The following is a 25,316-nucleotide window of genomic DNA, read 5'->3' on the forward strand; positions in this document are numbered from 1 at the left end:
TGATTACCAACTTATTAGCATATTTATCCTAAATACTTAGTAGCATATTTATCATAAATAATTATTAGCATATTTATCATAGCATATAAAACCTATTTTTCTTCAAGATCGATTTGCAATTATTAGAGGAGTGGCTCGATTCTGGAAGAAATAAGACTTGCATGAAGTCATGTTTGTATGCATTAGTATGTACAATATGATAGTTGAGGAAGAACGCAGTGGATATAGAACGCCTATATTTTTATGATGTTCAATCTCCCACAAATCAGGACTATGAAAGTTTGACCTCTATCCCGCCTATTGAGCTTTTGAGAGATTTTAATAATACGGCATATGTTAGTTTTCTTGGTCGACATCGAAATCTGATAAATTAAGGAAAACACAATGAATTAAGAAGGAGACTGGTGGCACACTTGTGGGATAAATGTGCTCAAATCAATGATGTTGAAGATTATGATGGTGATGATGATGATAATAATGGTGAATGAGATATTTTTTATGATTTTAAATTAATTTATGCTGTAATATTTTATTTATGCAATAACTTATGAGATTATTGTTCATGTATGATTTTATTATTTCATATTTAGATAGTTTTTAAAATTGATAACATAATTTTTAAATTATATAGTTAAAAAAATTTATTACTTAACATTGGATCTATAATTAATATTTAGGAAATAAAATATAATAAAATTACGATTAACATTATATTTATAATTTTGGGGCATATATGGTGAAATGCCATGAGAGACCAAACCAAATCTCATTTCCTAGGTGAAATATTATTATTTTAATATTTGATCCAAATTTTGGTGAAACTCATTGGAGACCAAAAACACCATTTTTCCAGCAAAAATGGTGGAAGGATAAGATGGTGTGTTACCGGTGGGAGATGAACCCTTTTTTTTCACCACCAAAATTAGGATTTGTTGAAAAAATGGTGAAACCGATTGGAGATGCTCTTAGCGACTTTGATTATGGGGATGACTATTTGGACTCCACCAAACTTCTCATCACACTCCACCATTTTACTTATTTTCGATTGTAGCCTTCAACACCACACTCCATTACTTCAGAAAAAAATAGAACTCAACAATTTAAGAGAAAAAATAAACGACTGAAGAGAAGAAAAGGAAAACTAACAACTCGGGGGAAATGATGGAAAGAAAAAGAAGACTAAACTCACCCTTTGGCGGTTGCTCGCCGCCCGCCCTTAGCCCCCCTCGTTGGAAGCATCGTTCGCCGGTACAGCCGTTCCGGAACGGGAACGGTGCCCTCCGTTTCGGAATTCGTAACCAGAACAGTCTTTTCACCGTAACTCATCGAATTCGAAACGCTGAGAAATCGGTGGGATGGGCGAGACGGAGCCACGGAACGGCCCCGACGCGGCCAGAACGGCACCAAAACGGCACCGGAACGGCGTTGGAACAGAAAAATTTGATTTGAAAAGAAAAAAAAAACAAATTTGACTAAAAAAAAGTAAGGAAAAAAAACATAAAAGAAAAAAACGAAATAATATGATGGTGGTGGCCACGTTAGAGAATGAAGATTCCGTGAATCACAGTTCTTTGCCCTCACTTTTCAATTATATCTTACACAATTACAGCTCGATATTCTACTTGGTATTAATATTGCTTATATTTTCATAATATTCTTTATAATATTTATTTTTGAAATTTTAATAATATTTTGCATATTATTGAATTGTAATATTTTTATTAAAAACATATTAGAAGTATATTGTATTTTTTTAACAATTTAATTAAAATGTGTCCGTTCCGGCCGCGACGCAGCCGTTGCGTTGCAACGGAACTGGAACAGCAGTGTCCGCGACAATGCACTGTTCCGTTCCGGCGAACCATGGTGGGAAGTGACCATTCAAGAATGAGAGGAAAAAATGGAAAAGAAAAAGGAAAATGAACCGAAAGGAAACATCTATGTTCCGAATTTTTTAAAGAGTTTTCGGTATCAAATTACCCTACAAATCTCAATCGATTTGTCTAATAGTTATTTGTACCGATTTTCTCTATAATTCTTTGTACTTTGTTTTTTCTTGTCTATCTTTTATGTAAACTAACATAATCAAGAATTTGGACGACGGCACAAAAGGCGAGCGGCGAGCGAACGGCCACCAAAAGTTGGGTTGGATCTTCTTTCTCTTCCATGGTTTGCCGGAACGGTCGGAACGGAACGGGAACGGTGCTCTCCGTTCCGGAAACCATAACAAACAGTTCCACAACAAAAAAAAGTTGCCAAACGGGCAAAAAACGGCCGGAACACCGGGACATGGCAATAAATCGGATGGTCGCGGTTGTCACGCGTACCGGAACGGCCTGGAACGGGATTGGAACGACATGAATCATCATAATTTATTTTTTCAGGTCTCCAACTACGTTTTAAGGATCTTAAACTAGAGTTTTAACTTTTAATTAAAAAGTTTTAAAAAATTACAATTAGGTCCAACACTTTAAATGTAGTTTGATTTGAGGCTAGGAAACGACGTGTCATGATTTTGAGTAGGTTTTTTAAGTTTTCAAAATTTGCAATTTAGTCCAAATTGTTTTTTTTATTTCTCTTAAAGTAAAGAGATATTTTCATAACTTACATTTTCACCCTTAATTCTACTTCTTAAGGTTTTAAAAATTGTTCTAAAATTAAAATTGGAGTTTTAATGATAGTTTGTATATTATTGTACTGTAATATTAATACTAAAAACTTATTTGACATTAATTCTAATATTTCGTATTATAATTAAAATGTGTCCGTTTCGGCTGCGACGCAGCCGCAACGTTGCAACGGAACTGGAACTACGGTGTCCGCGACAATGCAATGTTCCGGTCCGGCGAACCATGTTCTCTTCCTTCTATATTCTTTGTGTGCCGCTTTCTTTTTTTCGTTTTCCTTAAATTGTTGATTGTTTTTTCAATGGTGGAGTGTTAAGGGTATAATTGACAACATGTAAAAGATGGAGTGACATGAGAAATTTGGTGGAGCCCAAATACCCAAGCATATTTTATATTATAATGAAGAAAAAATTGGAAATTTCAAATTACGCCTATTCCGTGTCGAAAGTTACAATGGTGGAACAATTTTGTTTTTTTCATTTCAATTTCCTAAATTCTAATATTCTATTATTGTGTAATGAATGCCATGGACAATCAATTTTTCATTTTCAAAAAATAGGTTTTATTTTTTCAAAAAATATTAATTTCGATCTGATCCGTCCGACCCAATACTAATTAAAATTGAATACATAAACTCGTGTCAACAAAAACGTGGTGGGGTGGAGTAAAAACTAAAAACTAAAAGAGCTCGGCATTCACATGTGAATATTTTTTGAGACAAAGATAGTTAAAAAAGTCCAGCCCATAAACATAAGTATTGTCCCCTTCATCCTCCCATTATTCCATCTTCTTCCTAACTACTGACCCCATAAACATTAAACAATTCCAAAAACAATTAAAATAGGATATAATAAATAAAATAAAATAAGGGTAAATTACAACCAGCCCTGAGGTATGGTCAAATTACGAAAACCCCCCTTTTGTTTGGATAATTACAACCACCCCTCAACTCCTCAAATTTAGTGGAACCTTCGAGATTGTATGGAATATTATCACTTTTGTACCCATTTTATCTTCTTCGAACACTACATTTTGAAGCAAGATGTGTGTATTTTGGCTTGTATATATTAGATTGTAGTGCATCAGAAACAGTATTTTTACACCAAACGAGTACAATCTAGAGCACATTTCACAGAATCTAGATGATTGTGTTGCATTTGACACCATAAAGGTGGAGGTATAAGAAAAAATCATACTTGAGGGGGATAATGTAATTATCCAAACAAGAGGGTTTTTTTCGTAAATTGACCATACCTCAGGGGTGTTTGTAATTTACCCAATAAAATAATTAAAAAAAAAAAGGGTTAGAGAGAGAAAATCATCACAGATTCACAGTCGGTGCAAGAAGAAGTTCTCCTTCTCTACACTTCATTCCATATTCTCTTCCGACACACTTCAATGAGCGTCTCCGCTTACTGATTTCAATTAGGGTTCGAAGAAATTTAATCAACCGCTCAATTTATCTCGAGCTGATGGGTTCGGAGAGCACGTTTTCTGCTCAGAAGCGTACCTCCGGTACTCTTCCGACCACCGTATCCACCGCCAACGGCGGATCCCGCGGCGGCCGCTCCTCCTCCGCCTCCCTCATCCCCCGCGGCCGGCAGATGAACAAGACGTTCAACAACATCAAGATCACAATCATCTGCGGCTTCGTCACAATCCTCGTCCTCCGCGGCACAATTGGCCTCGGCAACCTCGTCTCCACCGAATCCGAAGCTGAGAGCCTCCACCTCATCGAAGAAACGAATCGGATCCTCGCCGAGATCCGATCCGACAAGGACCCGACCGACCCGGACGACGGACCCGAGAAGTTTCTCGAGCTGAACGCCACTTTCAGCCTGGGCCCTAGAATCAGCACGTGGGACGAAGATCGCAAGGCGTGGCTTCAGCAAAACCCCCAATTCCCCAATTACGTTCGCGGAAAACCTAGAATTATGCTCGTCACCGGGTCGCCACCAAACCCTTGCGATAACGCCATTGGAGACCATTACTTGCTCAAGGGCATCAAGAACAAAATTGATTACTGCAGAATCCATGGGATTGAGATTGTCTACAACATGGCCCATTTAGATAAGGAGATGGCCGGGTATTGGGCGAAGCTGCCGTTGATTCGCCGCTTGATGCTCTCGCACCCCGAAGTCGAGTGGATTTGGTGGATGGACAGTGACGCATTGTTCACCGACATGGTGTTCGAATTACCCGTTTCGAAGTACAAGGATTACAACATGGTTATCCACGGCTACCCGGATTTGCTCTTCGAGCAGAAGTCTTGGATTGCGCTGAACACCGGTAGTTTCCTGTTCCGTAATTGCCAGTGGTCGTTGGATTTGCTGGACGTTTGGGCGCCCATGGGGCCCAAAGGCCCGATCCGCGAGGAAACGGGTAAGATCCTGACCGCCAACTTAAAGGGTCGGCCCGCGTTCGAGGCGGACGATCAGTCAGCGTTGATATACCTCTTGATTTCTCAGAAGGAGAGGTGGATGAACAAGGTGTTTGTGGAGAACTCGTTTTATCTGCACGGGTTTTGGGAGGGTCTCGTGGACCGTTACGAAGAGATGATTGAGAAGTACCATCCGGGCTTGGGTGACGAGAGGTGGCCGTTTGTGACGCATTTTGTGGGGTGTAAGCCGTGTGGGAGTTACGGTGATTATCCGGTGGAGAGGTGTTTGAAGAGTATGGAGAGGGCTTTCAACTTTGCGGATAATCAAGTCTTGAATTTGTACGGTTTTAGGCATAGGGGATTGGTCAGCCCCAATATTAAGAGGATTAGGAATGAAACGGTTACTCCTTTGGTGAACGTGGATCACTTTGATATTCGGCATTCCGCGAGCCATACGAGTGGATCTAAGGGTTAGCTAGTCGGACGACACCTGTCAGAAACACATGCAGGTACGTACATTGCTTGGATTGGAATTTAGTAATAATTGGATCTTCTCTTTGGAATTTAGTAAAAAGAAATCAATTATCTGAATGTTTGGTGTATTGTGATGGTCACCTCTCGACTTCTTTCCATGCTGTTTCCAACTGCCTTAATAAATCCGAGGTTGCTATGTTCTTGTAAGAGAAGAGAGGTTGAAAGAAAGATTTATTTAGTAGCAACTTGTGTTTACACCTTAGATTCCTACCTATATAGGGTAATACATACTTATTTCCAATATTTAATGCAAAATGCTATGTTTTTGTTAGCTAAACTTTCCCCATAGCAACGGAATAGGATTCTCTATTGCCTTTGTACGATGATGTTACCATCATTGTACACGTGGAACTTGAATGGGGCTAGAGAATGTAACGGGTTTCCGGTTCACATAGCAATAAAGTAATGTACATTGAGTTGACTTTTCGGTTCACATAGCAATAAAGAATGGGACTACGTCGAGTTGACTTTTCGGTTTTGTTTGTTTTGTTTTGTGTTATGTAGTTACCTTTTCTGATATTTAAACTACCATAACACATTTGCTCAATCCATGTTCAATAAAAGGACCACTTATTTTTTGCTTCTATGCCTATAGCTATAAATTTTCAACGTGTGTATATATTTGTCAACATAGGAACCACATACTAGCACTATTTTGTGATGGCACCTCATGGTTATTACTAATTAGTAATTAGTCCCAGCAAAGAATATATGTTAAGTTTTCAGTCCAACGTATTCAACTGAAGACGCCAAAGAAAGTAGTGTGAATCACAAGATTAAAGAATCGTTAGATTCCCAACATCCATTGAATGATGGACGTAAAGGAAATACCGGAACCCACAGATAATTGTTTTATCATTTAACTCTCATATGAAAACGAACAGTGAAACAGTATATAAAGAAATACGAAAATCGGAGATCAACTTTGGAATGAAACCAAATAGCTACTTACTCCCCATTGGACATGCATGATTGAACTGCGTAACATGACTTGCTTTTTGCTCACTTGCTTGGTATGTATGTCCTCCTTTTAAGTTGTCAAAATATCGGGTTCGTTGTTTCTAATAGTGTCTCTGTTACTGCACGTAATTTGTTAAGCTTTCTTGTTTATGGTAAATCGCCCTTCTTATCAGATTACATTACGTAAATATTCGGCTATTCACTTGCATAATAGCTTGATTGTGAACGTTTTTTGTTTTGTAGTTAAAAACCGTTTCCATTCAAAAGGGGTGGATCGAAGAAATCGTGAGTTGTTCGCAGATTATTGCAAGGAAGTGAATGATGGTTGGAGGGCGTTGATCTGCTGAATGTAGTGTTTGTGTAAATCCCGAAAACATATAAAAGAATTTCCGAATATATGTTTTTACGTTAGCTGTTATTTTAGATTTTCATACATTTAGAAGCATTAGTGAAATCCAAACTCCAAAGTAAAGGTTTTGAAGCTTCAAAAGAGGAGATTCAATTCACATTCAAAGAACAAATAATGGATTAGGGTTTCACGTGTTCAGAGTTCTTGCTTGAGCTGTAGTTTCACCTCTTGTTCTGTATTGTTGCAAATTGTGAAAATTTTCCATAAATAGATTAATATTCCATGACTGGCAGAATTTGCTAGTTTTACGAATTCCGAGGATAATAGTATTTATTGGCAATGTTTGGTTCTGTTTTCGTGAACTTTTATTTTTTTCTTGTAAACGAATTCGTGGCTTTTAAAAAGAAATTCCTAAAACAACTTCTTGAGCTTCTTTCTCTCTTCTCCATAAATAATTTGACTGCTACAATAAAAATGTTTTCACTAAAAAGAACAAAAAAAAAACAAAAATTATTTTGTTTTTCAAATTCTTATTCTAAGATACATTTTTTGAAATAACTTTAAATATGATTTGGCATAGGGGAAGTTTTTTTGTTCCAATGAGGCATTAATAACTAATTTTCAGTTTTGTCCTTATTATCTTTAATCAGTTAATAGAGAATTAGTTGAAATAAAATTAATAATGTGGGTGAATTAGTCATTGTTATTGGTTTTTTATAAAGGGAAAATTTGCTAGACACCCCTTATTTTGGACTTATATAGGTAAAGATCATAGTTGCTGAATGAATATAGGCATAGGTCATTTGACCAAAAAAATAATATAAATAAAATAGAATAATTAGTATATAGACATAAACATCCTCAATTAATAAGGAAACAAATCACATATATCACTCAATTTCTCTCTCCAATCTCACGTTTCTCTCACCCTATATTTAATCTTCAATCTCTCTCTATGTATCTCACCCGTCTCTCTCTCTCTCGTTCTTCTATGTTTTTCTTTTATTTTTCTTTGTTTTTTGTTTCTTATGAAAAATATTATAGAGAAGGAAAATAAAATAAAATAAAAGATTATGAGATGATTTCTTGGTGAAATTATTAAAGATGACAACAAACATCCTCTCCCTCCTCTCAAAATAAATTCAGAAATTCAAAGCCCTAGCCAAAATTGGCATTGATTTTTGCGTATGTAGAACCTTCATCGTTTGTTGTTAGCAATTTATGTTTGAGGGTTAACTTCATTTGTTGTTTGAAGAATTGCGTTGGGTGTTGAGATTTGATTCCTCTTGTTTACAATTTGTAAGGTATGTCTTAAGTTACATTTTTACAAACACTTCGTTTAATGATTTTGTTGTTTGCAACGTGTTCCATAAACAATTTTTTGTTAATGTTTTTAAATGATGCCGATTTATTTTCAGTTTGTTGTTTGCATTTGATGATGTCATCAGTAGTTAGTTGTGCTGATTTTCTTTTTTACAGTTTGCTGTTTGCATTTGGCGACATCATAGGTAGTTTTTTTGTTTGCAATTCAATAATGCAAATTCTGGAGAAAAAAAATCAGTTTGTTGTTTGCATTTGGCCAAATCATAGGTATTTTGTTGTTTGCAGTTCAATAATACAATTTCTAAATTTCAGTTTGCTATTTGCAGTTAACAGAGTGAGTCGGAGTTCACGTAGTCATAGGCGGTGGTACAGCGGCGGTGGCGTTTTTAGAGTATGAGTTTGTAAAATAAATAGTATATTTTTTTTAACGAATTAATTTAATTTTTTAGTTAGTATTCAGAAGAGAGATGTTTGAGAATTTGTTTTGACAGAGAGATTTTTTGGGATTTGATTTGATTTGACTTAAGGGTATTTTTGCCTTAATTTATATTATTAATTTATTAAAATATGGAAACTTTGACTTGGATTTTATACACATAAATTATAATATGGAGGGACCTATAGCAAATTGCCCCTTTTATAAAATGGGGTAATGACAAATAGGCCCATGACAATGGCACTTAATTCAAAGAGGGACATCCAACTTTTTTGTCTTTCAAATAAATCCACCCCATTCAAACTTATTTGCAAATAAGGAAAATCCTTTTATATATACCAAAATTACCCACAATTCATTGAAACCCAATTTAACTCCAATTTCATGATTTACACCCCAATTTAGCCAAATTTCATCAATTAACCAATTTTAACCCTAATTTCAATTTTGACCTCAACTTTGACCCGCCACCACCGGAGACCGCCGGTCGCCGCCGTTGACTTTTTTTATTTATTTTTTTTTTCGAAATTTTTTTTTTCCTGAAATTTTTTTCCGGCCGGTCGCCGTGCCGCCGGATCTCCGGCGTTGACTTTTTTTTTCTTTTTTTTTTTTATAATTTTGTTTTTTCTGAAAAAAAATATTTTAATTAATATTACAGTCTTGGCTGCTAAATTACTGTCTCCGGCAGTTATTTAACTGTCAGATACAGTAATTTAACTGTTAATTGACTCTTTTTTTTTTTTTTTTTCAAAAATATTTTAATTAATATTACTGTATTCGTTGCTAAATTACTGTCTCCAGCAGTTATTTAACTGTCGAAGACAATAATTTAACTGTTAATTGACTTTTTTATTCTTAAAAAAAATATTTTTAACTAATATTACTATATTCGTTGCTAAATTACTGTCTCCGGCAGTTATTTAACTGTCGGAGACAGTAATTTAACTGTTAATTTTGACTTTTTTTTTCCTTAAAAAAAATATTTTAATTAATATTACTGCCTTGGATGTTAAATTACTGTCTCCAACAGTAATTTAACTGTCTTAGACAATAATATTAATAATATTACTGTTCGGAAAAATAATATTCATAATATTACTGTCCCAAACAGTAATATTACTGTCTGAGACAGTAATTTAGTAGTCAAGACAGTAATATTAATTAAAATATTTTTTTTCTAACAAAAACAATTAAAAAAAAAAAAAAAAGTCAACGCCGGAGACCGGCAGTCAACGGTGGTTGACCGGCAGGAAAAAAATTTCAGGAAAAAAAAAATTCAAAAAAAAAAGAAAAAAAAAAGAAAGTCAACGCCGGAATCTGGCCGGAAAAAAAAAATTCAGAAAAAAAAATTATTTTCTGGAAAAAAAAAAGTTTTGGGGTTAATGTGATATATTTGTTTAAATCCGGGGTCAATGTGTAATATTAAGGAAGTTAGAGCATAATGGGTGGAATTGATAAGAATTATATTATTGAGGGTATTTTAGACTAAAGACATGTGGATGAGCTTAATTGAGAGACTGTTTTTTTTGTGGACCAAAATGCATTTAAGTCCTATGTGATGGGTTTTTTTGCCATTTGCCCTTATAAAATCTATTAATATTTATTATTTATCAATTTTCTTAATATGTCCGCCATTAGCACATTGCTAAAACTGAGACTTATTTTGAAACAAGCTATAAACGTAGAACATTTTTTTTATACAATACCATCCCAAAATTACAGCACCAACAACAAAGTGTAGAAATTGTAAACTTATTAAAAATTTGAAAAAATTATTAACTTTCTAATTGGTTGATTTGTTTTCACCATTAATATATAAAAAATAGGGTGTCCATAATAAAATTTTATTTACTTATTTAGGGCGTGGAAATTAGGAATAAATACCCTCCACCCCAACTTATTTTTTCTCCACACATTTGGCTACAAAAATGCATGTGCATGAGTTGGGACTGGGTTGGGTCGGTCGATTACCAGCCTAAAAATGGACCCATCCATTAAACCATTTTTGCTCAAATTCTAAAACCATTGCCGACCCAACCTTTGTGGGTCGGTTGATGGTTGGCAACCGAATATTTGGTTCCGGAATGGGTCGGTTGATGGTTTATACTAGTCACCTGGTTCACTTAAAAAAAATTCAAATTTTGGAGTAAACATATTCACATTCAGCGTGATGCCACGGTGCGATCATCATTTATCAGTTGAAAATAATAAATAACAATTTAACGAAATAATATAATTAGGAAATTCAAAATAATTTCAAACTTGCACAATAGATCTTTAGTGGAGTTTTATGGCTTTTTGTTTAAGTTTGGGCATAAAGAAATCGGTGGAAGATTTAGGTCAATTTATTTTTTCCTTTGTTGATTGTTTTTAAAATTTAAAATACTAATTATTTTAATAATTTCAATAATCCCATAAGAAAACACGGCCTTTATTTTATAAAATTTTAATAATATAGTTGGATGACCGATAATTATCGGTCAATCAACTTTTAATAATATTAGAAACCACCAACCGACCCATTATAGATGGATTGGTTGAAATTTCCGACCCGATCCAATGAGTCGGTTAAAAATTGATTATCCACCTAAAAATATGGTCGGTAATGGGTCGGTTGGTGGATAAAAACCAACCCAGTCCCAGCCCTATGTGCATCCACCATCACACATCGTCACAGTAAACAATCCATGTGCATTCAAGTTCGATTTGTTTTTAATTACCTCATGTTCACTTTTGTGAACACTTTTATAGTATTTGATGTTTTTCTGTCTTCCTATATGTACGCGGAAAGATTATTTTTATGTTTAATTGGATATGTATCTAACAATTATTTAAATTGTTTATGTAGATATGAATAATGATATCCATTTGTGATATGTGACTTAGGCCGGCCCTGACCCAGGGCGAGCAAGGCTTAGGCCCAGGGCCCAGTTCATAGTGGGGCCCAAAATTTTAATTATCTTTTATATTTATATGTTTATCTATTTTTTCGTTCTGAATTCATGGTCTTTTTTACTCTCAGGCCTTTTCAGTTTTAATTTTTTTTTTTTTACGATTTTTCTTCATCCATTTACTGCTTGCACTATTTCCAATATTCACCTTTTCTCTCTCATCTCAACTACCACCATTATGTAATTTATTATCACCGTGAGAAATTTTGAAATGACCTAATTACTATATTATTTATTTCTTTAGTAAATAAAAATATTTTTTTAATTCCGTAACATATTTTTTCTATTGTTTCTGGCGATGGAAGGCCATACAAATATATGTGATTATATTCTATTGATAAAACAACTTATGTTATTTTAGAATTTTTTTTCCTTGTGTTCTGGTCTAGTTTTTTGTCGAGTTTTAAAAAAACTACCAATATTTTGCCATTTTATTTTATTAGTCTTCATCAGTGTTCTAAAAATCGGCCGAGGCGGTCGATTAATCGGTCGCCTCGGCCGAGGCGGTCGATTAATCGGTCGCCTCGGCCGAGGCGGTCCAAAACCATTAAGATTTTAGTGTAAAGGTTTGAAAAATCGGTTTTTTGTCTGTGAGGCGGTCTCCGAGGCGGTCCGAGACGGTCCGAGACGGTCAAACCTTTAAGGCGGGTCAAACTTCGGTGACAAAAATCGGCAAAAAATCGGTCAAAAATCGGTTTTTAGTTTTTTTTTTCTTTTTCTTTTTATAAATCTAAATAAAAGTTGGGATTTTATTAAAAAAAAAAGGAGTTTATGATTTATTTTGTTTATGTTAATTATTATTGTTAAAGAACTAATGATGTATGCCAAGAATGTATGTAAATTCAAAAAAAATTGCCTTTTCATTTATATTTTATAAGGATATTTATGTATTATGATCTTATTATTATTAAACTTTTATTATGTTATTAGAATATATACATGATGGAGATATAACTATGTTTAAATATTTTTTATCTATGTTTTGAGTATTTATAAATAATATCTACAAATATATTATATTAAATTTTAAAAACCGATTTATTTCCGATTTATCACCGATTAATCACCGCCGCACCGATTAATCGTGAGTCGGTGCCTGACCGACTCGGACCCAATTACCGCTTTTTACAACCTTGGTCTTCATCTATCTTTGATTTAATTTAATTATTCTATCATATATTCATATTTAAACCCTATTTTCGGCCCATAAAATTATAATCGGATTCCTTATTTGTTTATATTTTAATGATATGTATATATTTCAAAAGTCTTTTTCGAGGGGCCCGCTTTTTTTGTTCGTCCTAGGCCTCAAAATACCCCAGACCGGTGAGGACGTTGGTTCGAAGACGATTTAATTTATTGCAGTATCAATATGACTCTTAGTATTAGTATGAGAATGTGTATGAGTATTAATATTAGTATTAGTATCAGCATCAGCATCACCATTAGTGTTAGCATTGGTTTAGTATTTGCATTAGCATTAACATTAGTATTAACATTAACATTAATATCAATATCAGTATCATTATCAGTATCACTATCACTATCACTATCAGTATCAATATCAATATTAGAATTATAACTAATATTAGTATTACTATCAATATCAATATCAATATTAATATCAGTATCAGTATCAGTAACAATATTAGTATTAGTAACAATATTATTATTAGTAGTACTATTAGTATTAGTATTAGTATTAGTATTAGTATTAGTATTAATATTAGTATTAGTATTAGTATTAGTATTAGTATTAGTATTAGTATTAGTATTAATATTAATATTGCTATGACTATTAGTATTAGTATTACTATTAGTATTAATATTAGTATTAGTATTAGTATTAGTATTAATATTAGTATTAATATCAATATTAGTTTTAATATTAGTATCAGTGTGAGTATTAGTATGAGTATTAGTATTAGTATCAATATTAATATTAATATCAATATTAGTATTAGTAGCAGTATGAGTATCAAAATCAATATCAATATCAGTATTAGTATTAGTATTAGTATTAGTATTACTATCAATTTAGTGTTACTTTTTGTATTTGTATTAATATTAGTATTATTATCAGTATTAGTATGAGTATTAGTAGAAGTATTGGTATCAGCATCAATATTTGTATCCGTATCCCTATTAGTATCGGTATATGTTATCAATATTGCTATATGTATTCTCTTAAAGTAAGCATTTTTGCCATGTCATACAAAGAGAGGTCAAAAAGCCGACTTTAGCCTTTAACGAGTGTAGAAATGACTTGCTGCTCCAACCTTACGTTTAGAGAAAGATTAGACCAACATGGGTTTAGGTTCTGGAATTTCATCTTTAGTTGTGGGTTTCGATTCGAAAAAACTCAAATGTGGTGCGGGTTAATCTCTCTCGAGAAGTTCAGGTTCAAAAAGCCGAATTGTCTTCTACTACAACAAGATAGGGTGACATGGGAATTGAGATAAGCGAAAAAGAAGCTTTCTCGCTCCTACCAACCTTCGGGAAAGAGAGAAGAATCAGGCAACTAGCCGCCAGGACACGGGCACTAGCTTTCCTGACTTGTTCACATTCAGTATAGCAACTCACGTTTGTTTGCGCTCTGCGTTCCTGCCCTGAAAGCGGAGACCGCAGAACCGCCAAGGCTTTTCCCTCCATGAGATGAGCCCACTACATTGGACCGATGGATAAGAGAACTGAGCTGGCTTAAAAGAGCTTTTGGCGCTCTATGAATCGGTTAAAATTAAATATGTTTATCAAAGTGCTGCTCCGATTGCTCAAGACATCTCTTTTCAACTAAGGACCAAAATAAGTAGGACGTGGGAAAGAATCAACACAGTGTTTCTACTCACATGTGACTTTCCGGACCATCCAACCCAGATCTCGCAAGTCTTCTCCTCATTTTGAATCCTTCTAGGTTTCGGAATAGAAGGAAATAATCACCCGGGAGGTTAACGTCAGTCCTCTTTTTTTTTTTTTTTTGTTTTTTGTGAAAGTCCTTTTGTGTTATTGTGTTAAGGGAGTGATGTGCCCTATTCGGTACGGAACTGACTCAATTTATTGACGTGTATAATCTAAGTCTTATGGTAAGAGAAGTCGTATCGAGAAAGTCCCGCCCAAAGAGCTTAGCCAAGAGTGGACCTGGCCTGATGGGGTCCTCCAAAGTCGGTCAACGAAGCTAAGATACGGTTATGCTTGATGTAGCGGCTATTCATCCCCATTCTAGATGGGAATGCACATAGGTCAAGTGAGAGATTGTTAGAGTAGGTGACCAACAAACCAACTTGTGGCTGTGGTCTTTCCATTTATTCTTGCAATAAATAAACCTTTTTCGCATTAATGATAAAAACACCTTGGCATTTTATATATTTGCCCCTTTGTCTCAAGCATAGATATAGTCCTTACAGTTATTACAAGTACTAGTAATTGATCTTTAGGATCGTGAGATATTTACTTTAGTATTATAACTGTTAAACATGTTCCTAGCCGAAGGGTTACGCCACCAATGAGGTTTATATCGGCCTTTCCCATTAAGAGACTAGCACTTAGTGTATGTGTTCTGCATCTCATCAGTAAACGGTATTGTGATATCGGCATGCGTAAGCGGGTGCTCGTAAGTTGACGAGTTCACCGAACTCCCTCACCCTAGAAATCTCTAAGTGGTTCTCAATAATCGAGTAGAGATATCTATGGTATAGTTGTACACCATTAGTTCTCATGACCTAGACATCACCGTGACTTCACTAGAGGACCAGCTGTATCGTGACCTGTCCCTGAGTTCCACCGAGGACCGCCCCAAGGGCCAGTGTTCGTGCAGTCCGAAATCTAGTGGGAGGTTTGTGCATTGTAGTCGGGGATTCGATCGCTAGAATAGTCTTGGATGTCCTGTGTGTTCTCATAGTTTATAATCTCTAAGTCTCTGGCCAGAGCTGACTAAGTGATGATTAGAGAATTCGATTCTCTAAGTCATGCACGTAACGGTTACAACACTTAGAACGATCGCACAGTTATTGAACTAATGAGGAGGTCTTGATGAACCAATGTCTCTAGTTCAATCGGGACATATGAATCGAAGGGATCGTACTATACGTTAACTATATCAAAAGGTTCTTGCAGGCATTTCATTTGTATCTAGGGAATCATGACGCGTAGCTGCTAGATGCCAATCTTGATTCGTTGGGTGATTAAGGTGAAACGAGCTTCTTCTTAATCGTAACTCTAAGGGACGAGTTTTGACCACAAAGGATTGTGGACCCACCGCTAGCTTACACCTGAACCATCGAGGGTTACACTGCTCGTGCACTCAAGATCTTTGAATAAACGATCAAAGATAAAAATGTTTTATCTTTGCATTATTGGAAGTCAATATGATTGAGTCCAACATTCGTAATTTTGAATTATGAATGAGAATAAGAAAAGGAAAAGAATAGGCGAACATCTTAGTGAACTTTCTAAATCGGGAAGTTTCCAAATTTAGAAAGTGCACTGAATTAGGGTTTCCACTTTTAGAAAGATGGAAATCGAGCATTGGCATTCGTAATTACGAGGACATTATAATGATTCCAAATATGTAATCGTTACAATTTTCCGATCATTGAATTGAGAGAAACGAGCGAGTAAAGAACTAACGAACTTAAGATGTTGGGCCCGGTCCGACTTAAGCCCGTTAGGGCTTTTATACAAGACACTATAAATATTTGATTGATAGGTCTTGCACAACACACAACACATCTAAAACCCTAGCCGCTCGCCCCTCTCTCTCGGCCAAACTCACTCACGGCCGCCGCCGTCGCCGCCGTTCCACCGCCGGAGATCGGCCTCTCTTGGCCCATCATTGTGGTAGTTATTTTCCTATTTTCTATTCTGCCGTTTATTCTAACAATTGCGTGTCTAGTGCCACGTTTTAGTAGATCGAAGTATACGAGGTGAAATTCGAGAGGAACGAGATCGAAGAATCGAAGAACCGAGGAGCAGCTCCGGAGTCGACGACGCACGCGCTCCCACGCGCCGCCCGAAGACAGCGCGTGATCCTCACGCGCCGCCGTAGCTCGCACCGTTGCCGCCGCTGCTTCGCCGCTTTCGGATTGCACAGATTGGTTTCCGTGACAATCGTGCTTCGTTTCGTGCGCCAACCTCACGCTTCAAGAGGTAAATCTCGAATCCGGTATTCGTTAGATATTAATTTAATTAGATTAAATTATGTATGTTTGTTTTTGTAATACGTCTCGTGAATTTGTATGTTCACATGAAATTCGTGATTTACTGCGAGCACGTTAAATGATTTAATGCGATCATGCTAATTGATTTACTATCGTTTAAATTAATTCGCATGATTGTCGTTTTTAATTTCGCTGGAAGCGCAAAGGTACGCAATTAATTGTATAATAATTGTCGGGCATGTGATTATGTGATTTAAACTTGTTTAATTCGCATAAAATATTTTTGTTTTCCGCTGCGTACACGTGTCCGATTCCTAACATGAATATGCGTTACAAAGGTCAATCCCTCCCCTACGACACCAAAAAAAATCGAGCCCTGGGGCTGTGTCTTGACCTCCTATGTGCGAAATCTAAGACACCGATTCAATTCGGAAAATCCTGGACAGGGTCGGTTTTATTGTGGGGATAAGCTTGAGAAGAAGCAAGCTATCCCCGCCCTGAGGGTAGCTGTTAGCTTTCCCCATCTCTCCTAAACTTCCCCCGGTCTTCGGCTTGAGCTGTATGCTCTCTTAATTGTCCAAAGGTTATTGAAGGCTTTAGGCCAGGGTACGGAACCTTTCTCTGTAGTAGTACATTACTACAGGGTACATAACCTTTCTCTGTAGTAGTACTTCTTTAGAACGAGCGTTACATCTCTAGCCGGCGAAGACTATATTTTAGAAGATTCGAATTAGGAACAATAAGCCCGAGCGACCAGACTTAACATAAATTTAGCCACTGCAGCCAAAGCCATTCCAGAAAGGGAGAAATTAGCACTACTTGGTGAAATAGACTTTTGAGTTCTTCCCCCGCCCGGTCGAGTCGGAATGGCAAGATCAGGCTGCACAACACTTCAGACAGTGGCAGCAAAACAGCTTCAGCCAAAAATGGACTAAGGACAGCAGCAAGCTACAAGCATTAGACTGGCACGGTGTTAGTCGGGGCTTCTTCCTCGAGTCTTGTCATGATCGCCCACTAGATGAAAGAGCTAAGCGGCATTGATATGGCCCGCCCTAGTGACCGCTCCTTAGTGTATCAGTATATATACCATTTGAGAGCTTGAAGTTTTAAGATGACTATTCCTATCCTGTCAAGAAATCAATCCAGCAAAAAAGTCTGAAGTCATCAGGTACGCTACTTTCATCATCCTAAGCTACCTCACCGCACTAAGTCCATTTTTATCCATCAAGGATTTCAAATCTTTCAGTTTCTCGCAATGTTTTCGGAACCGGACCGGACCGGACCGGCCGGTCTGACTTGTTCAACCGAGACCCGGTGATAGCGCGGTCCGGTTCGACACTAAGAACCGGAAAATTCAAAAACCGGGGTCAGTTAATTTGGACCCGGAAACGAGCCGGTTGAACCGCGAAAAACCGCCGGTTGAACCAGTTGAAAACCGGTTTAAACCGTACTCAATATCAAAACATAAAGGGAACAAATGAAACGGAGGGGAAATAATGTTTGGTTTTCCGATTTGCTGCAGATTTATTGAAAGATTTGATTATGTGTATTTAGTTGGGAAGGGGAAGCACCATTGTTGAATGGAATAAAAAAGAGGCAAAAGATGAAGAGACGGCACAACCAACTAAATTAGGGTTTGGGTTAATAATTTATATTGATTCTATTATTAAATAATTAATTATCATTTATATTGTAGAATTAATTTTCTTTGTGTTTCAAATATGATTATATAATTAATAAATAAAATAAAGAATTAATTTTATGTTGATAGTTAAGGATCAAAATATGTTTTAATTTATATTAAGATAATCAATTTAAAATTATAAATAAATAATTTAAAATTAAAAAACCCGGGTCGACCTCGGTTGAACCGGTCCAACAGTGACCCGAATGTATAGCCGGTTTCGTGTCCGGTCCAGTTTTGAAAACATTGATTTCTAGTGCGTTGTAACCCTTTTGCGAGCTAGTCAGCCTAAAGCCTTCAATAACCTTTGAATAATTAAGGTACACATTCGAACAACCGCATGGGCTTCCTCCTGCAGTGATAGTTGAACTAACCCGATGGCGCTTGGTTGTTGACCAAGAAAAAGCATGGGAGAAAGATGGAGAAAGGAAACTGGATGGAAGAGAGAGACCCTTTGAGATTGAAAAAACAGTTGATCTCTACTAAAGAAGGTAAGCAGGACATAGTCCGAGAAGCTCATGAACAGATTGAAAAGACAGTTGATCTCAACAAAAGATAGTTGAATATTAGTATTAGTATTAGCATTAACATTAGCATTCGCATTACTATTAGCACTATTATAAGCATTATTATTAGCATTAGCATTAGTATTAGCATTACCATAATGATTTGCATTAGCATTGGCATTAGCATTAGAATATTAGCTTTAGCGTTTGCATTAGCGTTAGCAATAGCGAAAGCAATACAACAATAACGACAACAATAACAACATCTATAACAACAACAATATTAATAGCAACAACAACAAAAATTGCAACAGCAATAGGGATAATATTAGTATTACAGGTGGTATAGACAATTATATGTCTCCATGTCGAGAGTTATGAGTAGATGTGACATAAAAAATATTTATCAAGTGATTAGTTTTACTAGTAATGTTATGTAACATGAAGTTTTTTATTGAATATGAAGGTGATTATAAAAACTAATATTAAATAACAATGTTTAATTTTTATTTGAGAGAAGATAACAATTTATTAGGCAACAGAGGCCAAACTTGTTAAGAAAGATGACTCCTCCATACAATCTTGGATCGTCAAATATGCTAAAACGTGAGCAAGGCGATTGCCCTCTCGTTTAATAAATGAAAACTTGCAAAACTGAAAATTTCTAACTAATAGACAACATTCTTCCAACAAAGCACCACATGACCGAGAACAAGGTTATGCCCCTTGTAATGCCTGAATAACCACTAAGGAATCACCTTCAACTATGATCGATGCCCAATTTTTCTCTCTTGCTTTCTGAATCGCGTTTAGTGCTGCATGTGCAGGATATCCGAGCATGCCCGCCATAGAAAATGACGAATTTTTGGAGGGATTGGCAAATTCCAAATCATCTTCCACCTACAGTTTGCCTCACCACTTATCGACATTCCTTGTCGACGAAGTATGACTCGAGTGAGATCTTGCCTTGAGGGTATTATGATAACAGGTCCTTACCGTGAAAATGTTCGACCCCGAGTAGTGCCAAACCATACGATCGGTTGTCTTCCCACTGCCAATAGGAACAGCTAAAATTCTATGTTTATCAATCGGCCAAAAGTACTCCTCAATCAAATCTAATTTCCACATGCAACCATCATGATTAATAAGGACTGTAAAGATGAATGTATTGGTCTTCATGTAAATATTCTGAAGCACCGATCATCCATTAACCAAATAAAGGGGTCTTCATGTAAATAGTTATTTTTATAATTCAATTTGTTTTTTATGCTCTTATTTTTGGCATTTTGATTGCTGCAGTATCTGTGATGTGAAATGCTTTACAAAGATGTTTAATGGAGTTGAGTTTTGGCTTAGGTATATCATTAGGAACTTAAAATAATCTTATACACTACAATTACTATAACTGTCATATCTGGGTGATGAAGGAGTGAGTAACATATGCAATTTCATATTGTTTTCTAAACTCAAATTTTAGGTATAACCGCCCCCTAATTTTCCTTTTTTTGAGTATATGTAGGTAATATTTCAAAATTTCCCAGAACTAGTGTGTCTGTGTGTGGGATCCTTATAATAAACAAATAAAGGGATAAGGGGTCCCCTTGGCGGAGTCCGCGTCCGATTGTAGCAACCCAAACTGATAACCATTAAATAGTTGATGATGCTAAAATATAGCTCACCTAGGGTGGTGTAGAAATGAGTTGGGAGAGCAAAGCGGATCAGTAACTTGACAACTTGATGATCCTGAGGTCCCTGCGAAATGAACACACGTGAACTACGCCGGGGGTTGATCCGACGGAAACCCCTCCAACGCTCAAGTCAGATATACGGATTGCGGAGATGATAGAGAGAATTCAATTCTAACTTGTTGATGAATAATGAAGACGTATCTTTTCAAATGAGTAAAACATCTATTTATATATCGGTGATTGGGTTGGGCTTACTTTGTTGGGCCCAAGTCTTACTTTGAAAGTGTTTGGGCTTTCGTGTAGTGGGCCTAATTAGTAGATAAATTTGAGGGCCCATTGGGCCGGCCCATTTAGGTATATCATTAAGCCCCCAACTCTCGATTCGAGACGGAGACTTGTGTAGAGGGGTCCGGGTCGTGTCGAGAGTTAATTGCGTCGTGGATTGAATAGTTTCCGTTGGCGGTGAAATAATTCCTTAATTTAAATAAGGGACAATTGTTTTTATTTGGCAGCGAGGTATATATTTAAGGGTTTTAAATATTATACCAGGGCCCGATAAATAGACTCCTTTTGCGGTGGAAATAAATAAACTTCATCTCCTTCTTAATAAATATGTGTATGTACCTTTAACTCTAGGTCTTCTTCTGTGCTATTTTTCTCTTGAAATTTTTTTTTGCGGTAGAGTAGAAATTTTTTGTTTCTTGATAATCTCTTCGTGGAAATTTTTTTCTGATGTCGAATTCGGGTAATTCGAAATCTTTGCGAATTAAACTTCGAGATCCGGTTGAAGGGAACAAGAAAACTTTTGGTACAGTGGGTATAGAACGTGAAAATCTTGTGGTATCGGGTGCGAAAATCGGATCCGCAGTGGGCGTTGCACGAAATTCTGTGCAGATGGGGTAGTAGATGGCTTGGAGACGGAAAGCAGCTTGAGCCGCGTCGATAACCGGCCTAAGCCTTGTGAGAGGAATTCTCTCGTGGAGCGCGGGGAGCCGAGCCGAGCTGATGAGGTGGCGGCTGGCATGGAGCCCGATGGGAGGAGAGGGACACGTGAGGGCGGGGGGGGGGGGGGGGGGGGGGGGGGGGGGGGGGGGGGGGGCAGTGGGCAGGGCGCGTCAGCGGTGTGCCCACGCGCGCGTCGTATTGGAGCGTGCGTGGACGCGCGTGCTGGGGGGGAGGGGTGGTGCGGGGCGGTGACGCGCGCGCGCTGCCCAATAAGGGCGCGCGTGCGCGCGCGTCGACGAGGAGGGATCTGTTGGCAGACGCACGCGCGTCACATGTGGGGGCCAGCGCGCGTGAGTGCGCAGTAATTGGGGGGGGTGGCGCGCGTGGTAGGGCGTCTTCGGACGCCACTCGCGCGCGTGAGAGCGCGTCCGGGCCCCGTTTTCGACGCGATCGGGTCGGGGTCTCGGAGTTGGCAGTTGACGGCGAAGTTGATGCGATTCGGAGGAATTTTGGTCAGCGAGAAATCCTTGAGTCGTGGAGTGATGATTTGGAGTCTAATATTAATATTCGCTCTAGTGTTGTGGAAGATGGTTCTAGTAGGCGTCGTTACGGGCGTCAAGTTGTGGATTTCGGTAGTGACAGCGATGATTCGATTCCAGCGCATTCGGCGAGTGATCATGCGTTGCCTAGTAGTGAAGTTGAGCCGACGGATGAAGAGGGGGAGGAAGATGATATTCCGCCGGGTGATGTTGAGGTTGATACGAGGAGGCAAAAGAAAAAGAAGCCAATTAATTTGGACTTAGTTAATTTTGATAGTGTGTTGACGGAAGAGCATTTGCACTCTATTGGTCGTTTATCTGGAGCGTCAAGTAATGTCGAGTTGTTGTTGCCTCAGAAGGGCGACCGTTTGTACTCGCCACCCGATGGGTTTCATACGGTATTTTTGGCGTATTTGACGTGTACATCCCAGATTACACTGCATACGACCTTGTTGAAGGTTTGCGAGGAATTCAAGATAGGGTACAGTCAGTTAACTCCGACTGCAATTCTTATGTTCGAGGCGTTTCACCATAGGGTGTCTCTAGTGGGTTTGCCTGTGACTGTGAGTTTGTTCAAGGCGTTATTTACGTGGGATTCCAAAACGACACACGATATTTTTTTATAGAAATTGGATGACTTCTTCTTCTCGGATGCGTGCTAAGGGTTCAGCCTCCACCCATTTGGTGAAGTAGTCTAGTGCTACAATGAGGTATTTGCGTCCTCCTATGGCGGGCGGGAATGGTCCAACTAAATTCATTCCCCATTGGGCGAAAGGGATGGGGCTGTCAATTGGTTGCATTAATGCTGCTGGCAGGTGAGGAATATTGGCATGCTCTTGGCAAGGCTTACACTTCCGGACTAATCTCTTCGCGTCTTCATGCATCGTTGGCCAATAGTAGCCTTGCCTCAGTAGTTTGAGAGCTAAGGTTCTCCCCCTCAAGTGATTTCCGCAGATGCCTTCGTGTACTTCTCTAAGTACGTAATCCGATGTGGTCGGGTTGAGGCACTTGAGGTAGGGGAATGAGAACCCTCGTTTGTACAACTCTTCTCCCACTATGACGAAGCGAGCGGCTCTCGTTTTTAATTTTCGTGCTTCGGTGGGATCCGTTGGAAGTTCTCCCTTCTTGAGATACTTCATGATTGGAGTGAACCAGCATGGTTCATCCTCCTCGGTGTACTGTACTTCACTGGGTGAAGTTATCTCCGGCTGAGGTGAGGTGAGGAGCGTCACCTTCCGACTTCCGATGCTGGACATGGAGCTTCCAAGCCTAGCTAATTTGTCAGCATGGACGTTACTGGAGCGAGGTACTTGTCTTATCTCGTAGCTCTCGAATTTAGATAACAGAGTGTGCGCGAGAGCTAAGTATTTGGCCATGGTGTCTTCTTTGGCCTCGTAAGCTCCGAGTACTTGGTTGACGACGAGCTGAGAGTCGCTTTGGATTAGGAGCTTACGCGCTCCGGCTGATAGGGCGAGGCGTATTCCTGTTATCAATGCCTCATATTCAGCGACGTTGTTTGAGGCTGTGAATTCGAATCGTTGAGCATATTCGAACTCGTCTCCGTCTGGGTTCGTTAGGACGATACCCGCTCCACCTCCTGTGGTAGTGGAAGATCCATCGACGCTGACAGACCAGGTAGGTAGAGAGGTGTTTTCTTCTACTGAGGTCATTTAGACTAGAAAGTCAGCCAATATTTGCGCTTTGATAGCGGGGCGGTGTTTGAATTCTATCCCATATTCGCTTAGCTCTGTTGCCCATTTTGCTAATCGCCCGGATGTCTCGGGACTTCTTAGTATCTGCTTCAGAGGATAATTGGTGAGAACCACCACTTGATGCGACTGGAAGTAGGGTCGGAGCTTCCGAGCTGCGTTGATGAGGGCGAGAGCGAGATTCTCCATATTGGTATAGCGTTGTTCAGATCCTTGGAGGGCGCGACTTATGTAGTATATGGGTTGATGACCTTTTCCTCCATCTCGGATGAGGACTGCGCTGATGGCATCAGCCGAGGTAGCTAAGTACAGCATGAGGGTGTCTCCCGGCTGAGGTTTTGTAAGCAAGGGTGGTGATGCGAGATATGACTTTAGCTCAGTGAAGGCTTTTTGACATGCCTCATCCCACTCGAACTTTTTTCCTCCCCTTAAAATCTTGAAAAAGGGGAGAGCCTTGTCCGCTGATCTTGAAATGAATCTGTTCAGGGATGCCAAACAGCCGTTGAGCTGTTGAACTTTCTTGATCCATGTTGGCGGAGCCATGGAGGTGATTGCTTCGATTTTCGCGGGATTAGCTTCGATTCCTCGCTGCGAAATCATATATCCCAAAAATTTGCCTCCCCGAACTCCGAATGAACATTTGAGGGGGTTGAGCTTCATCTTATATTTTCGCAGGGTGGCGAAACACTGATCCAGGTCAGTTAGGTGGTCCGAGACCTTGACACTTTTGACGAGCATGTCGTCGACATAAACCTCCATATTCTTACCAATCTGATCTGCGAACATGGAGTTCAATAGACGTTGGTAAGTGGCTCCCGCATTTTTTAATCCGAAAGGCATGACTCGATAGCAGTAGATGCCTTGGTCTGTGACGAAGCTAGACCTCTCTTGATCTTCTGGTGCGAGCAAGATTTGGTTATAACCTTGATAAGCGTCAAGGAATCTGAGGAGCTCACACCCCGAAGTTGAATCGATGAGTTGGTCGATTCTAGGTAAAGGAAATGGGTCCTTAGGACAAGCTTTGTTGAGGTCAGTGAAATCTACGCATAACCTCCACTTTCCCCCGGGTTTGGGAACGAGTACTACGTTCGACAACCATTCAGGATACTGAACTGGTCGTATGTGGCCCGCTTCAAGGAGTTTTGCCACTTCCTTTGATATGCTTGTTGCGTTCGGGACCAAATATCCGTTTCCTCTGTTTGACTGGCTTCAACCTCTTGTCGACGTTGAGCCGATGTAGAGCTACCTGATGAGGAATGCCCGACAAATCTTGGGCTTTCCATGCGAACACATCTCCATTGTGTCGCAGGAAGTTGATTAGCTGCTGCTCCGTGGTTGGATCTAAATCAGATCCTATTCGTATGAGCTTGGAAGTATCTCCGGGAGTGAGCTCTATGAGCTTAAGTTCTTCGACGGCTGCTAGCTTGATGCTGGCATCTAGTACACTGATGAGGATTTCTTTATTATCCTCAATGATCGCGTTGACCCATTTCCGTTTGTCGGATTTTTGGGTGTCGTCTCCCCTTCCGGGT

General features: G+C 38.4%; 2 protein-coding genes across 2 annotated transcripts; one reads left to right on the forward strand and one right to left on the reverse strand.

Moving 5' to 3' along the window:
- Positions 1-3,905: 3,905 nt before the first annotated feature.
- On the forward strand, positions 3,906-7,162 carry XXT4 (Galactosyl transferase GMA12/MNN10 family protein). The gene is made up of 2 exons (XM_012983885.2): positions 3,906-5,516; positions 6,745-7,162. Exon 1 carries the CDS (start codon positions 4,100-4,102, stop codon positions 5,480-5,482), a length of 1,383 nt encoding a protein of 460 aa, XP_012839339.2. The 5' UTR covers positions 3,906-4,099; the 3' UTR covers positions 5,483-5,516; positions 6,745-7,162.
- Positions 7,163-22,829: 15,667 nt separating this feature from the next.
- On the reverse strand, positions 22,830-23,745 carry LOC148767919 (uncharacterized). Its single transcript, XM_088822688.1, has 2 exons — positions 22,926-23,745; positions 22,830-22,858 (listed from the first exon to the last, which is right to left on the reverse strand). The coding sequence occupies exons 1-2, from the start codon at positions 23,743-23,745 to the stop codon at positions 22,830-22,832; spliced, it is 849 nt and encodes a 282-aa protein (XP_088678814.1).
- Positions 23,746-25,316: the final 1,571 nt, after the last annotated feature.

This window comes from Erythranthe guttata, chromosome 9, assembly GCF_056151865.1.
Source record: "Erythranthe guttata isolate IM_541 chromosome 9, IM_541, whole genome shotgun sequence".
In the NCBI taxonomy this organism is placed as follows: Eukaryota; Viridiplantae; Streptophyta; class Magnoliopsida; order Lamiales; family Phrymaceae; genus Erythranthe; species Erythranthe guttata.